Here is a 16,718-nt window from a genome sequence, read left to right as displayed (position 1 = left end):
TCTGAAGCAAATCTAGGAGACCAGGAGATAAGGAAGGATTCATCCATAGCAGGAAAGGTTATTTTAAGGTCGTCTTGGCTCTGTTAGCTACAAAGGCCTATGAATGCAAATCTATCAATGTTAAAGCTGCTTTTTAGCAGGGGCATCAGTTTGAGAGATATTTTTCTCCATCCTCCCAAAGAGGGAGCTAACACTGAAGGGATACTCTGGAAGTTAGACGTGTGTGTGTGTGTGTGTGTGTGTGTGTGTGTGTATATAATCTAGGCTTTGCATTTTTTCCGTAAGGCCACTTTTGTTAAAGTTAGGCTATTGCCTGTTGAAACCAGATCTTGTGATGTTTTACTGACACTATGGAGGAAAGCTTTCTGGTATCTTTGTGATGCATGTCAATGATCATTTTGAAGCTATTGTGTTTTCTGTGCTGAGGAAGGAATTCGAGGCTGGAAGGGAGGCTTCAGGAGCTTCCAAATATTTTGGGCTGGAAATTGGACAGGCTGAGTCAGGTGTCACTTTACATTAGCAATCTTATTTGCAGAGTCCAACTGCAATTAATGGTGGTCGGGTTTCACAAAGGACACAGTGGTTTCTAAGATGGGAAAAGAGGAACTCTGAAGTTTGGGCAACTGCATTGGCTACGTAGTCAGACCAGACCGGATGTTAATTTTGATGTCCTGCAGTTGAGTACAAAAATGAATAATCCTGTGGTGGAAGACATAATGAGAGCAAACAAAATGTTAGCGCAACTAAAAATGCAGAAGTAGGTTTTGAGGTTCCCATGTTTGGGGGATTTTAGGCACCTGAAACTCATAGTTTATAATTATTCTATACCAATTTATGTGATGCATTTTCAAACCACAATCAGACCAGACCTGATTGTACTGAATGGGCTTGAAGTTCCACCCTGCTGTTGCCCTATCTCCTTCAGAGATTCAGAATGGACCTGACAAGCCAAGCTCTTTCTATATTGTAACCATTTTATAATTTTAAGTTAGTCATTTGGCAGTCCTGATCTTCCATGTTGCTGAAAAAGAAATACATTTTTATTGAAGATTTTCATCTTGCACTCATCAGGTTAATTTTCCAGCATGCTAAATGTAAACAATGAGATGAGTGCTGATTGGTTGACAAATGGACTCTCGATTGGTAGAGACATTATCACGGAGAATGCATCAGTTCATGGTGACTGCCAAGCACGTGGCTGAAATTTAAACCAGGCAATATGCCTTAAATTGATCAAGGTATTGTCCTGAGGAGTGAATTGCTTGACACTTTTTATTTAGCTGAAAAACAGCACAATGTGTGTATTTGTTTGCAAAGACCAGGGCCCTGTGAATTCATATATATGATGTCGAGATGCCGCCGTTGGACTGGGGTAAACACAGTAAGGAGTCTCTCAACACCAGGTTGAAGTCCAACCAGTTTATTTGATAGTAATCCCACATTAATCTATCCATGGATTACTAATGTGGGATTACTATCAAATAAACTGGTTGGACTTAAACCTGGTGTCGTGAGACTTCTTACTGTGTTTACCAATTCATAAATAGCCTTCAGTACACAAAATCGCTTGTCAGCATGATCCTTAGCACATTGAGGATTATTTAGCAAATGTCCAATCGTGGAGTCACATTTAGTGTTGGACACTGAGTTTTGCAAGCACATCATAGTTGGATAAAGTCTGCACCTTGCCGATTGCAAACAGTTTGCCAATCTTTGTATATATCTAACATTTGCATTGGCACAGAAATTCATATACCACAACATTCACTTCTGTGGTGGGCAGAATGTCTTTTTGACTTGATGGCAGCATCCTGTTAGTGGTGATTCTAAACTATTATGTGTAACATGAAGGAATATTTCTTGAAACAAAACTGCACTGATCAATGATGGAGCTTTACATTTGACAAAATAAAAGTTCATTTTTCCATAGACTGGGATGTAATTTGCAGCCAGGTTGCCCAGAGCTAAATCTAACATCCAGGTTACTTTTTCTAACTGCTGGGTACACAAACACACAAGGAAAAACCTGCAATATTTAGCCAAGAATGATGAGAGCAAGGTCCACTCAAACACATAGTTACCGCAAATAAAAAAGTTTCACCAGTATATACATTACCTCCTCTGAATTTGCGCCAACATAAAATTGCACCGAGAAGCACACATGCTACACATAGCAGCAGAACAATTGGCCATATAACTGTTGAATTGTCGTTAACCTTAGAATCTTCTGAAAGAGAAATACAAAGGCATTCAGATTAAAATTGCCACAATAAACTGTCACTCGTGCAAAACGTGGTCTGATTTGCTTCATTTCTTTTAAATCATAATTTAAGATACTTAAATCGTGAAAGAATCTGATATTACAGACCGGTGCTGTTAACAAACTCTCTAAACAATAGTCTAGAAATACAGTGGTGCAAAAGGAGTGTGATTCAATGTAAATAAGCTGCAATTACCAATGACCCAGAGAGGTGTTTACTCTGTAATTTCACAGGTCAGTTCATTTTCATGCATATTGGAGCGACGAAAACAAGCTTTTTAAAAGACAATTTTAACCAAAGACTGCAGCAGGCAAATAGAGGATGGATAGAGTCATAGAAGTTTACAGCATGGAAACAGGTCCCTCAGCCCAACTTGTCCATGACGCCTTTTTTTTAAAACTCCTGAACTAATCCCGATTTGGCCCATATCCCTCTATACCCATTGTACCCCTCAGCCTCCTACGCTCCAGAGAGAAAAGTCCCAGTCTATCCAACCTCTCCTTATAACTCAATCCATCAAGTGCAGGTAGCATCCTAGTAAATCTTTTCTGCACTCTTTCTGGTTTAATAATACCCTTTCTATAACAGGGTGACCAGAACTGTACACAGTATTCCAAGAGTGGCCTGAATAATATCTTATACAACTTCAACAAGACATTCCAACTCCTGTATTCAATGTTCTGACCGATGAAACCAAGCATTCCCAATGCCTTCTTCACCACTCTGTCCACCTGAGACTCCACTTTCAAGGAGCTATGAACATGTACCCCAAGATCTCTTTGTTCTGTAAATCCTCCCAAAGTCCTACCATTAACTAAGCAAGTCAATCCACCAAAATGCATCATCTTGCATTGGTCTGAATTAAACTCCATCTGCCATTCGTCAGCCTACTGGCCTATTGGAATAAGCAACTATGGTCAACTTCGGCCAGAACTTGCACAGTGACAGAGATCCTTTCTTTCTCATCCAGAAACGTTGCCGCCAAATGTGGCATTTTCATGCAGGGTGGGGTGGAGTGGGGAGGGGGGGCAGGGGGAGCACAGACAGGATCCCAAATTGAACATCCAGGGTTAACTGAAGCAGCTCCCATGATTTTTGGCACATCGGGATGGGAGAATTGCATGACGGCCTTTTCGCAGGCTTTGTGAACGCACGCAGTTCTCCCACAGCTGGAAAACAGGCAGAGTCAGGAGCATACTGGAAACCGAGGGGGAGAGAGGTAAGTAATTTAAATCTATTTTTAATGTATTTTAAATGTGATTATCAGGCCTGGCATGGAATTCTCCGGGATAGCATCTCCTACCCTGCCAGCATAGTTCTCCCCTTGTGGGGAATTAGTGAGACACTGGCAGTGAAGGGGGGAGTGGGGGGAGATACCTCCTGGGCATGGACACCCACTGCCCAAGGGGCAGTGCCAAGGGGGTGGGGGCTGGGGGTGTGACCTAGAGGGCAAGTGGTGGCCCCAATGGGGTGGGGCTTAAGGGAAGGGGTGGGGCCAAGAGGCAGAGCTTATATTGGGCAGGACCTAGTGTCGATCGGCGGGGGTGAGGGGTTCCTGCTGCCACTCTGCATTGGGATTGATCGGGACTGGAAGGAGGCCAGCAATCGGAGGGGGCCTGCCTCCTGGGGAGTGGCAGTGGGAATCACTACTGCTGGGGGGTGGGGAAGTGCAGAGGGTGGTGGTGCAGGAGATCAGAGCGTTCCAGGAAGGGGAGGGAGGACATCTTTTAGGGCAAACCAAATAAACTAACTCAAATTCACTGAGGGACAAAGTAAAAGGGGCAGCTCTCCAAAAGGAGGGGGAACAGCCCGAACAGAAGTACAAAGGAAACTTAAAACATCAAACCATAATGTGATTAGCGGGCAGCCCCTACGGAGCCCAATGGATGCGGAAAGTGTCGACTGCGCCCACTGACACCGCGTGCTCCCTCTCCAGGGACACCTGGCTACGACTGTAGCCGTGGTAGAGGAGCAGACAGTCAGAATGGACAACCCCATCAATTGCCCACTGCCTGGACCTGATGGAGAGGGGGGGCAGAAGGGTGGGAGGAGGAGCCCAGAAGTAGTTGTGGGGGCTTCAGCACAAGGGTCCTGGGCTGGCCAGTGATTGAGCTGGCCAGCAAACGGGGGGACTGACAGATTGGGGCCACTGTGCACCTGCAGAGGCCCGAAACTGTCTGATTCTGATATGAATAGGCCTCGCCCCACAAGCTTTTAATGAGATTCACGACTGTAATCACTGCTTTGCACAGAGCAAGGGAGGTTTGAGTCTGAAGTTGAACTGAAAAACCAGTTTTCTCGCCAATTCATCAACTCTTGGGAGAATTGCAACCACAATGTTTACTGATTAGACTCTGACCCATGCAAAGCTTTCCTGCACCTTTTGGTTCCTGTTGACTTCAGGGCCCGAACTGGGAGGATGAGGGTCCCACAACAGAGATATCCATTGACCTGTCTCAGATTTCCCAGAGCTCCTTGATGATGAACTTGGGCAAATGCTGTCTGGATGTCAAGGATAGTCACTTTCATTTTCCCTCAACTTCAGTTCTGCTATTCATACTTGGACCAAGGCTGTTGAAATATCTCCTCAGAGGCCAGTATCTCTCCACCAGATTCCCCTTTATTTACAAACTCTAATTTATTCATTGTATGCCAGAGGCACTCTATCAGAATCCGGAGTGCTAGAACACCCAACACTCCCAGTTTTATATACATGAGACTCCTGAATGGGCACATAATTCTGACCTCAGTCAGGGAGTTCCTATTCCAAGAGGCCAGCCTCCTGTGCCTGGTTGAAATAATTACAGCTGTAATGCAGTTGCGAGCTGAGTATCCCCAGTGGAGCCCAAACTGAGCATCAGTGAGCAAGTTTTTGCGGATGAAGTGGTGTTTTGTAGCACTGACCACAACAGTTTCCATTACCTTGCTGATTTTTGAGGATAGATTGGGGCAGTAATTGACTGGGTTGGATTTATCCTGTTTTGTGGACAGAACTTCACTGGGCAATTTATCACATTGACAACCCATGCCAGAATTGTTATTGTACTGGAGTAGCTTGGCTAGGGACATGGCAACTTGTGGAGCACCAATCTTCAGGGAGGTGGTGGCACAGTGGTATTGTCACTTGATTAGTAATCTGAAGACCCAGGTTCTGGGGACCTCAGTTCGAATCCCACTATGGCAGAGTGGAATTTAAAAATGAAATAAAGTAACTGGAACTAAAAGTCTAAAAAATGACCGTAAACCCGTTTAGTTCACTAATGTTGTTTAGGGAAGGAAACCTGCCATCGTCGCCTGGTCTGGCCTACATGTGACTTCAGATCAATGTGGTTGACTCTTAAATGCCCTCTGAAAAGACCAAGCAAGCCACTCAGTTGTACTTAACTTCTGTCAGTGGAACAGAAGGAATAAAACCTGATGGACCGCCCAGTATTGACCTAGGTACTGGAAATGACAATGGCAAAACCAGCCATGTTAACTCTGCAAAATCCTCCTTACAAACATCTGGGGGCTAGTGCCAAAATTGGGAAAGCTGTCTCACAGACTATTAGAGCAACAGCCTGACATAGTCATTCTCAAAGAATCACACCTTACAGCAATGTCTTAAACACCCTATCACTAATTCTGGGCATGTCCCACCAGAGGTGACAACGCGTCTGTATACAGTCGGGAAGGAATTGCCCTGCGAATCCACAACACTGCCTCCTGACCTCATGGCATCAGGTCAAACATGGACAAGGAAACCTTCCAACATGACCACCCCCTCCCCACCGCTGTTGTTGAATCAGCGAGGCCCATTGTCTTCACCTTTACAATAACTGTGTGGTGGTCAATCCTACAAATAGTGTCTTTTTTAAAATTCATTTATTGGACATGGGCATTGCTGGCTGGCCAGCATTTATTGCCCATCCCTAGTAGCCCTTGAGAAGGTGGTGGTGAGCTGCCTCCTTGAATCGCTGCAGTTTATGTGCTGGACCTTGACCCACAATGCCATTAGGGAGGGAATGCCAGGATTTTGACTAGTGGCTGTGAAGGAACAGCGATATATTTCCAAGTCAGGATGGTGAGTGGCTTGGAGTGGAACTTGCAGGTGGTGGTGTTCCCACCTATCTGCTGCTCTTATCCTTCTAGATGGAAGTAGTCATGGGTTTGGAAGATGCTGTCTAAGGATCTTCGATAAATTGCTGCAGTGCACCTTGTAGATAGTACACACTGCTGCTACTGAGCATCAGTGGTGGAGAGATTCAATGTTTGTCGATGTGGTGCCAATCAAGAGGACTGCTTTGTCCTGAATGATGTTAAGCTCCTTCAGTGTTGTTGGAGTTGCAGCTATCCAAGCAAGTGGGGAGTATTTCTGACTTGTGCGTTGTAGATGGTGGATGGGCTTAGGGGAGTCAGGAGGTGAGTTACTCACCACAATATTCTTAGCCTCTGACCTGCTCTGGTAGCTACTGTGTTTGTGTGGTGAGTTCAGTTGAGTTACTGGTCAATGGTAATCCCAAGAATGTTGACAGTGGGGGGGATCAGTGATGATAACACCATTGAATGTCAAAGGGCAGCGGTTAGAGTATCGCTTATTGGTGATGGTCATTGCCTGGCATTTATGTGGTACAAATGTTACCTGCCACTTACCAGCCCAAACCTGGATATTGTCCAGAACTTGTTGCACTTAAACATGGACAGCTTCAATATCTGAGTTGTGAACGATGCTGGACACAATCACCGATGAACATCCCCACTTCTGACCTTATGATGGAAGGAAGGTCAGAGCAGCTGAAGATTGTTGGGCCTAGGACACCAGCCTAACAAACTCCTGCAGAGACGTCCTGGAGCTGGGGTTACTGACTCTCCACAACCATCTTCTTATGTACCAGGTATGACTCTAACCAGTGGAGTGTTTGCCCCCTGATACCCATTGACTCCAGTTTGGCTAGGTCTCCTTGATGCCACACTCGTGGACAGAGATATCTGTTATAGGTGGATTAGTGAGAGAAGTTGTTTTCCCTCTTGGTTCTCTCATCACCTGCTGCTGGCTCAGTCTAGCAGCTATGTCTTTCAGCACTTGGCTTGCTCAGTCAGTAGTGATGATAACGAGCCACTTTTGATGATGGTCATTGAACTCCACCAGCCAGAGTATCATGTGCGCTTCTAGCCTTCAGTGCATCTTCCAGTTGATTTCTTATCAATTCAACAACTTAGGTGGGGATGGGGTGTCATGGCGGAAGGTTTGCTCAATCCATTGCCCAGGGCTTTGCCTATATAGGCAGTCAGTCAGGAAGATGTTCAGGCAGTGGGCACAGCTTCAGCCTTGGACTGGCAATTAGTCAGAGCACTGCTCTGGGTTGTGGGCGAGATGGAATTGAGACAGGGATTAAGAAAGGAGAGAGAGAGAGAGAGAAACAGAATGGGAAAGGAGACAGAGGCAATGTGCAAAAGGTAAGCAAGCAAAAAGTTGATCTGAGTTTCAGTGGATGAGACATGCAAGCTGTGTTACCCAGGGTTTGTTTGGTTGATTTAGTGTTATTCCTGGTTTTCCCCCACACTCCAAAGATGTGTTAGCTTGATTGGCCATGCTAAATTGCCCTTTAGTGTCAGGGGCATTAGCAGAGTAAATACGTGGAGTTAAGGGGATAAGACCTGGGTGAGATTGTTGTCAGTACAGTCTTAAGAGGCCAAATGGCCTCCTTTTGCACTGTAGTGATTGCAACTTGAAGGTGTACAATATTTCTGTTTATATTCAGTGATTTATGTTATGTTTCAAATAACTCTAGCTAGGAATGCACAGCACTGCACGTGTATGGTAATGCTGTTACATAAGTTCATTCGGACACTTCTCACCCAGAAAAACCAAACTCCAGCCTGAACGTTGTGAGTATCGTGGGTTCTCATAGGAATGAAGGTTGTTTCACAGTCGGAATTTTCAGGAATGCAACCACTAAGTGGGATCTCACAGTATTCATTGCTCTCTGAATTAATTTGAGAATATTGGAAATTAAGTCACCATACCTGGGCCCAGATAAATTTCACTGTACAGATTATTTGAAGGTAACACTGTTCAACTAGTGTTGACAGCAGTTTAATAAAATTCCAACATGTGGTACTATTAAACGCAGATAAATTTTGTCTAGTTAATTTGAATAATTATTGCATACAATAGTCATTTAATTGTGGAATAATAAAGGGTGAATTCCTGACTTAGTCAGATGCAAATCCAAGTAGAAATCCAATAGTAATAAATAGGCATCATGCTTAAATGTTTGTAAGCTACAATAAAAACACACTGAAAAATCTTTAGCAAAGAAAGGAACGTACCTATCACTCGGAGTGTACTTTCTTGTGAAATGCCATCAGGATGAACTGATCGGTGAGTCACAAAACATCTGTACACATCTCCATCATCATCCAATGTTGGTACAATTATTATTCTGCTGGAAACACTGAAGGTTCCATTATTACTGGGAGTGGTGGCTCTGGCATAGATATTTGTTAGATTTTTTGGTTCCTTAGATCCTTTGTTTGAGATCTTTTGCCAGATGAGTCCATGCTGCTTAGGGTAAAATCCTGTAACATCACAACCCAAGGTTCCCTCAGATCCAACCAAAGTCTTGATGTGTTCTCTGGATAAACTGACCACTGGCTGAGCTGCATTAAAGATAAATGTGAGAATAGGTCAGATAGGCTAAAGGCATTCCCAGAAAGATCTAAACCCAGATCTAAGTTATTCCATACAACCATGTTCCAAAAACAACTTCTGTCTTTCTTCAGCTGTTCCATTCATACAGGTTTCTAGAAGAGGGTGCACCATTATACCCAGAGTAAATTAATCTCAAATTTGGATGGAAACATTCCAGATTCATCCGTCACCAATAAGGATGGGGAGAAATTGGAGAAGAAGACTAATCTGTTGAACTAATCTCTAAAAGGAGGAAAAGAAAGTGGAAGAAAAAAATACATGCAGTCTATAAATCATCTTTTAAAATCAAAGACCATCCTAAGATTTCAACAATCAATTAAGTACTTTTGAAGTGTAACTGTTGTCATATAGGAATCATGTCTGTCAATTTTCACATAGCAGCAAACAATTTGATTAACAAAGACCAGAAGATCAGTTTTCTTAAAGGTAAATCTCCCATTCTTAGGTGGATTTAAAGGATGGGACAGCACTATCTGAGAGATTGACAGGGCTTTAGTTTAGTATCTCATTGAGACACCACACCTCAAAGTACGGAACACCCTCAGTGATGCCCAATGCAGTATCAGCTTTTAATTATTTGATTCAAGCTCTGGAGTCGGGTGCAAAACCACAAGCTTCTGACAAAGATAAAAGTGCTCCAAAAGAGACTGAATTAATACATAAGATGCTTTGGTAGGAAATACCAAAAGAAAAGGATTTAGATTACTGAAGGAATGCTGGAATTGGGGAGGCCACAGCCAAAGGAATGGTGTAATCTGGATAGGGTTAGTAAAGCCTGCAGGAGGTTACAGGGATATGGAAGGCCAAGATCACGAAGGGTTAATTAAAGAATTTAAAATTTAGGAACCATAATTTATAATTATTTGTCGCACAATGCATTTTTTTGAAATGTAAGAGAAGCAGGAGGAGACTATACGGTCTGTCGAGCACCCTCCGCCATTTAAATGATCATAGCTGAACCTCTACTTCAACTTAACTGTCTCACCTACTTCTCATATCTTTTAGTTCCCTGAGACACCAAAACTCTGTGTACCTCAATGTATTCAGTGATGGAGCATCACAACTCTCTGGGATAAGAGAGTTCCAAAGATCCACAACCCCTTTGAATGAAGAAATCTCTGTTCTAAATAATCATCCTCTTACCCCAAGACTGTACCCCATGTTCCCAAATCCCCAAACAGGGGAAAGAAAACTTTGTCAATTCTGCCAAGCTTAAACAAAGGAGACTACAAAGGGATAAGGGAGACATTGGCTAAGGTAGACTGGGAGCAAAAACTTTATGATGGGACAACTGAGGAACAGTGGAGGACTTTCAAAGTGATCTTTCACAGTGCTCAGCAAACTTATATACCAGTGATAAGAAAGGACTATAGAAAAAGAGATGATTAGCCATGGATATTTAAGGAAGTAAAGAAGGGTGTCAAATTGAAAGAAAATGCATACAAAGTGGCAAAGATTAGCAGGAACTAGAGGATTGGGAAATCTTTAAAGGTCAACAAAAAGTCATGAAAAAAGCTATAAAGAAAAGTAAGATGGATTCTGAGTGTAAACTAGCTCAGAATATAAAAACAGTTCATAAATGTTTCTATAAATACATAAAATGAAAGAGTGGTGAAAGCAAACATTAGTCCTTTAGCGGATCAGAAGGGAATGTAATAAATGTAAATGAGAAAATGGCAGAGGTATTGAACAGTATATTATTTGGTCTTCACAGTGGAAGACATAAGAACATAATAGAACATAAGAAATAGGAGCAGGAGTAGGCCATCTGGCCCTTCGAGCCTGCCCCGCCATTAAATAAGATCATGGCTGATCTGTCATGTCTCAGTTCCACTTTCTGGCCCTCTCCCCATAACCCTTAATCCCCTCTCTTATCAAAAACCCATCAACCCGCTTCTTGAAAATATTTAGCGAGGCAGCCTCCACCACTTCAACGGGCAGAGAATTCCAGAGATTCACCACCCTTTGAGTGAAGAAGTTCCTCCTCAACTCCGTTCTAAAACGCCCCCCCTTTATCTTGAGGCTGTGCCCCCTAGTCCTACTGTCTTTTTTGAGCGGGAAGAGTCTCTCCACCTCTATCCTATCCATCCCTGATGACATGAAGGCTATGGCAGGTGAGGACCTAGAAATATCATTATCACGAAAGAGGTCGTGTTGGGCAAATTAATGGGGCTAAAGGTAGACAAGTGTCCTGGTCCTGATGGAATGCATCACAGGGTACTAAAAGAGATGGCGGGAGAAATAGCAAATGCACTAGTGGTAATTTACCAAAATTTGCTGGACTCTGGGGTGGTTCCTACAGATTAGAAAACAGTAAACGTGACGCCACTGTTTAAAAAAAGGAGGTAGACAAAAGGCAGGTAATTAAAAGCCAGTTAGATTAACTTCTGTAGTAGGAAAAATGCTTAGATCTATCATCAAGGAAGACATAGTGAGACATATGGATAGAAATTGTCCCATTGGTAAGATGCAGCATGGGTTCATGAAAGGAAGGTCATGTTTGACTAATTTGGTGGAATTCTTTAAGAACATTACGTATGCAGTGGACAATGGAGAACCTTTGGATGTGGTGTATCTAGACTTCCAGAAGGCATTTGACAAGGTGCCAGACCAAAGACTGCTACATAAGATAAAGGTGCAGTGTTACGGGTAATATATTAGCATGGATAGGGGATTGGTTAACTAACAAAAAGCAAAGAGTGGGAGTAAATGGGTGTTTTTCTGGTTGGCGATCAGTGACTAGTGGTGTGTCTCAGGGCTCAGTGTTGGGACCACAACTGTTTACGAATTACATAGATGATTTGGAGTTGGGGACCAAGTATAGTGTGTCAAAATTCGCAGATGATGCTAAGATGGGTGGCAGAGCAAAGTGTCCAGAGGACGCTGAAAGTCTGCAAAGGGATACAGATAGTCTAAGTGAGTGGGGGAGGATCTGGCAGATGGAGTACAATGTTGGTAAATGTGAGGTCATTCATTTTGGTAGGAATAACAGCAAAATGGATTATTATTTAAATGGTAAAAAATTGCAGCATGTTGCTGTGCAGAGGGACCTGGGTGTCCTTGTGCAAGACTCATAAGGAGTTGGTTTGCAGGTGCAGCAGGTAATTAAGAAGGCAAATGGAATTTTGTCCTTCATTGCTAGAGGGATGGAGTTTGAAAACAGCGAGGTTATGTTGCTGCTGTACAAGGTGCTGGTGAGGGCAACACCTGGAATACTGTGTACAGTTTTGGTCTCCTTACTTGAGAAAGAATAAACTGGCACTGGAGGAGGTGCAAAGGAGATTCACTAGGTTGATTCTGGAGTTGACAGAGTTGGCTTATGAGGAGAGACTGAGTAGACTGGGACTATACTCATTGGAATTCAGAAGAATGAGGGGAGATCTTATAGAAACATAAAAGATTATGAAGGGAATAGATAAGATAGAAGCAGGGAAGTTGTTTCCATTGGCAGGTGAAACTAGAACTAGGGGGCATGGCCTCAAAATAAGAGGAAGCAGATTTATGACTGAGTTGAGAAGGAATCTCTTCACACAAAGGGTTGTGAATCTGTGGAATTCCCCGCCCAGTGGTGCAGTTGAGGCTACCTCATTGAACGTTTTTAAGGCAAGGATAGATAAATTTTTGAACAGTAAAGGAATTAAGAGTTATGGTGAGTGGGTGGGTAAGTGGAGCTGAGGCCATGGAAAGATCAGCCATGATCTAGGGCGGTGGATAGAGGAGAGCCGGTGGATGTGGTCTTTCTTGATTTTCAGAAGGCGTTTGACAAGGTACCTCACAAGAGGTTATTGCAGAAGGTCAGGGGACATGGAGTTGGGGGTAGGGTGTTAGCGTGGATAGAGGATTGGTTGTCAAATAGGAGGCAGAGAGTGGGGGTTAATGGGTGCTATTCGGATTGGCGGTTGGTGACTAGTGGAGTGCCCCAGGGGTCGGTGCTGGGGCCTCAGCTATTTACCATTTATATAGATGATCTGGAGGAGGGAACCGAGTGTATGGTGTCGAAATTTGCTGATGACACCAAGATTGGTGGAACGGCAAATTGCGCGGAGTGTGTGGAGAGTCTGCAGAAGGATCTAGATAGGCTGGGAGAATGGGCCAGGAACTGGCAAATGGAATTTAATGTTGGCAAGTGCGAGGTGGTCCACTTTGGTAGGAATAATGGTAGGAAGGACTATTACTTACGTGGCAAAAAACTGCAGCAGGCAACGGTGCAGAGGGACCTCGGGGTCCTTGTGCATGAGTCGCAAAAACCCAGCCTGCAGGTGCAGCAGGTGGTCAGGAAGGCTAATGGGATGCTGGCCTTCATAGCGAGGGGGATTGAATATAAAAGTAGGGAGGTCTTGCTGCAGCTGTATAGGGCATTGGTGAGGCCACAGCTGGAGTACTGTGTGCAGTTTTGGTCGCTGCACTTACGCAAGGATATTTTGGCCTTGGAGGGAGTGCAGAGGAGGTTTACTAGGCTGATACCGGAGTTGACGGGGTTGAGCTATGAGGAGAGGCTGAATAAACTAGGCTTGTACTCGTTAGAGTTTAGAAGAATGAGGGGCGATCTCATTGAGACATATAAGATGATGAATGGGATGGATAGGATAGAGGTGGAGAGACTCTTCCCGCTCAGAAAGGACAGTAGGACTAGGGGGCACAGCCTCAAGATAAAGGGGGGGGCGGTTTAGAATGGAGTTGAGGAGGAACTTCTTCACTCAAAGGGTGGTGAATCTCTGGAATTCTCTGCCCGTTGAAGTGGTGGAGGCTGCCTCGCTAAATATTTTTAAGACACGGGTTGATGGGTTTTTGATAAGCGAGGGGATTAAGGGTTATGGGGAGAGGGCGGGAAAGTGGAACTGAGCCACGACAGATCAGCCATGATCTTATTGAATGGCAGGGCAGGCTCGAAGGGCTAGATGGCCTACTCCTGCTCCTATTTCTTATGTTCTTATGTTCTTACAAGGGGAAGGTGGCAGCAGCCAGGTTCATGGCACCATGGCTGGCTCTACTACACAGGAGGGCAGAAAAACATAGTGGCAGAGCTATAGTGATAGGGGATTCAATTGTAAGGGGAATAGACAGGTGTTTCTGTGGATGCAAATGAGATTTCAGGATGGAGTGTTGCCTCTCTGGTGCAAGGGTCAAAGATGTCTCGGAGCAGCTGCAGGGCATTCTGGAGGGGGAGGATGAACAGCCAGCTATCATTGTGCATATAGGCACCCACAATACAGGTGAAAAAAGAACATGATGAGGTCCTAGAAGCTGAATTTAGGAAATTAGGAGCTAAATTACAAAGTAGAATCTCAAAGGTAGTCTTCTCAAGATTGCCGAGTGCCACGTGCTAGTCAGAGTAGGAATGTCAGGCGAGCCAAGATGAATACATGGCATGAGGGATGGTTCAAGATGGAGGGATTCAAATTCCTGGGACATTGGAATTGGTTCTGGGTGAAGTGGGGCCAGTACAAATTGATTCCAGTCCTGCCAGGTGCAGACCATCCAATGTCCTGGGGGGGGTGCTTGCCAGTGCTGTTGGGAAGGTTGTAGTCTGATGTGGCAGGGAATGGAAACCAATTCAGGAAACCAGAGGGAAGTAAAGTGGGGACAGAAACAAAAGGCAGTAAGGGGAAAGGTGGAAGGCAGAAAAACCAAAGACAAAAATCAAAAAAGTCCACATTACATTTTAATTCTAAGAGGGCAATAAACGCCAAAAAAACCTTAAAATCTGTCTCAATGAAAGGAGTATTTGGAATAAAATGGATGAACTAACTGCGCAGAAAGTTAATAATGGATACGATGTAATTGAGATCACGGAGACCTGGCTCCAGGATGACCAAGGATGGGAACTCACCATCCAGGGGTATTCAATATTCAGGAAAAATAGTAAGAGGAAAAAGGGGTGGGGTAGTGTGCTGGTTAAAGAGGAGATTAACACAATAATAAGGAAGAGCATTAGTCTGGATGATGTAAGATCTATATGGATGGAGCTGCCAAACAACAAAGGACAAAAAACACCACTGGTAGTTGTGTACAGACCACCAAAGTAGTAGAGGTCAGGGATGGCATCAGGCAGGAAATTAGAGATGTGTGCAGTAAGGGTACAGCAGTTATCTTGGGTGACTTCAATCTGCATATTAACTGGGCTCACCACAGTGCAATGGAGGAGCATTTCTTGTAATGTACAAGGAGTGGTTTTCTCAACAAATATGTTGAGCAACCAACTATAGAGTAGGCCATTCTAGACTGAATATTGTGTAATGTGAGAGGATTAATTAGCAACCTTGTAGTGTGAGGTCCTTTGGAGGAAAGTGACCACTATATGGTAGAATTCTTCATTCAGATGGCAAGTGACACAGTTAAGCTTGAAACTAGGTCCTGAACTTGAGGAAAGCTAACTTTGGTTTGAGACAGGTATTGGCTAGGATAAGCTGGCAAAGGATACTTAAGGGATTGACAGTGGATAGGCAATAACAGACATTTAAAGAACACCATGAATGAACTTCAACACTGTGCATCCCTATCTGGTGTAAGAATAAAACAGGGAAGGTGGTTCATCCATAGCTAACAAGGGAAAGCAGGGATAGTCTGAAAACCAAAGAGGAGGTATATAAACTGGCCCGAAAAAGCAGAGTACTGTGAGAAATTTAAAATCCAGCCGAGGAAATCAAAAGGTCTAATTTGAAAGGAGAAAATGAGAGTGGCTTGCGGAAAACATAAAAACTGACTGTAAAAGCTTCTATAGACATGTGAAGAGAAAAACACTGGTGAAGACAAATGTAGGTCCCTTACAGTTAAAATCACATAAATTCGTCAGGGGCAACAAAGAGATGGCAGACCAGCTGAACAAATACTTCGGATCTGTCTTCACTAAGGAGGACACAAATAACCATCCAGAAATCCAAGGGGACAGAAGGTTTAGCATGAAGGAGGAACTGAAGAACACTGTTATTAGTCAGGAAATTATATTGGGAAAATTGCTGGGATTAAAACCTGATAAGTCCTCAAAGCCGCCTGCTCTGCATCCCAGAGTACTCAAGGAAGTGGTTCTAGGAATAGTGGACGCATTTTTGATCATTTTCCACTATTCATTTCCAGTGAATTGGAGGGTGGCTAACATAATCCCACTTTTTAAAAAAGGAGGGAGAGAGAAAATAGGGAAATATTGGCCGGTTAGCCTGACATTGGTGGTGGGGAAATGCCAGAGTCAGTTATTAAGGATGTAATGATTGAGCAGGATTGGCCCAAGTCAGCATGGATTCACTAAAGGGGAATTGTGCTTGACAAATTTTCTGGAATTTTTTGAGGATGTGATCAGTACAGTGGACAAGGATGAACCAGAGGATGTTTGAATCTTGTACTTTCAGAACACTTTTGAGAAAGTCCCACACCAACGATTAGTGAGCAAAATTAAAGCTCATGGAATTGGGGGTAATGTATTGACGTGGATCGAGAACTGGTTGGCAGACGGTAAGCAGAGAGTGGGAATAAACGTGTCCTTTTCAGAGTGACAGGCAGTGGCTAGTAGGATACTGCAGGGTTCGATGCTGGGGATCCCAGCTATTCACAATATACATTAATGATTTGGATGAAGGAATTGAACGCAATGTCTTCAAATTTGCAGACGACACTAAGCTCGGTGGCAGTTTGTGCTGTGAGGAGGATGCTCAGAGGCTGCAGGGTGATTTGTACAGGCTGGCTGAGTGGCAAATGCAATATCATGTGGATAAGTGCGAGGTTATCCACTTTGGTGGCAAAAACAGGAAAAAAGATTATGATCTGAATGG

General features: G+C 43.8%; 1 protein-coding gene across 1 annotated transcript in view; it reads right to left on the bottom strand.

The window, feature by feature from the left end:
* LOC145343788 (uncharacterized) overlaps positions 1-16,718 on the bottom strand; it is an 81,514-nt gene that overhangs the window by 40,547 nt on the left and 24,249 nt on the right. The window contains exons 3-4 of the mRNA XM_080190122.1: positions 8,574-8,903; positions 2,117-2,227 (exon numbers count right to left, since the gene is read on the bottom strand). Of these exons, the coding sequence (XP_080046248.1) occupies positions 2,117-2,227; positions 8,574-8,903 (441 nt within the window). The remainder of the gene's footprint in view (positions 1-2,116; positions 2,228-8,573; positions 8,904-16,718) is intronic.

This window comes from Carcharhinus amblyrhynchos, chromosome 6, assembly GCF_965287045.1.
Source record: "Carcharhinus amblyrhynchos chromosome 6, sCarAmb.v2.hapA, whole genome shotgun sequence".
Taxonomy (NCBI): Eukaryota; Metazoa; Chordata; class Chondrichthyes; order Carcharhiniformes; family Carcharhinidae; genus Carcharhinus; species Carcharhinus amblyrhynchos.
The sequence above is the reverse complement of the archived record's forward strand: the minus strand, read 5'-3'. Positions and strand labels throughout refer to the sequence as shown.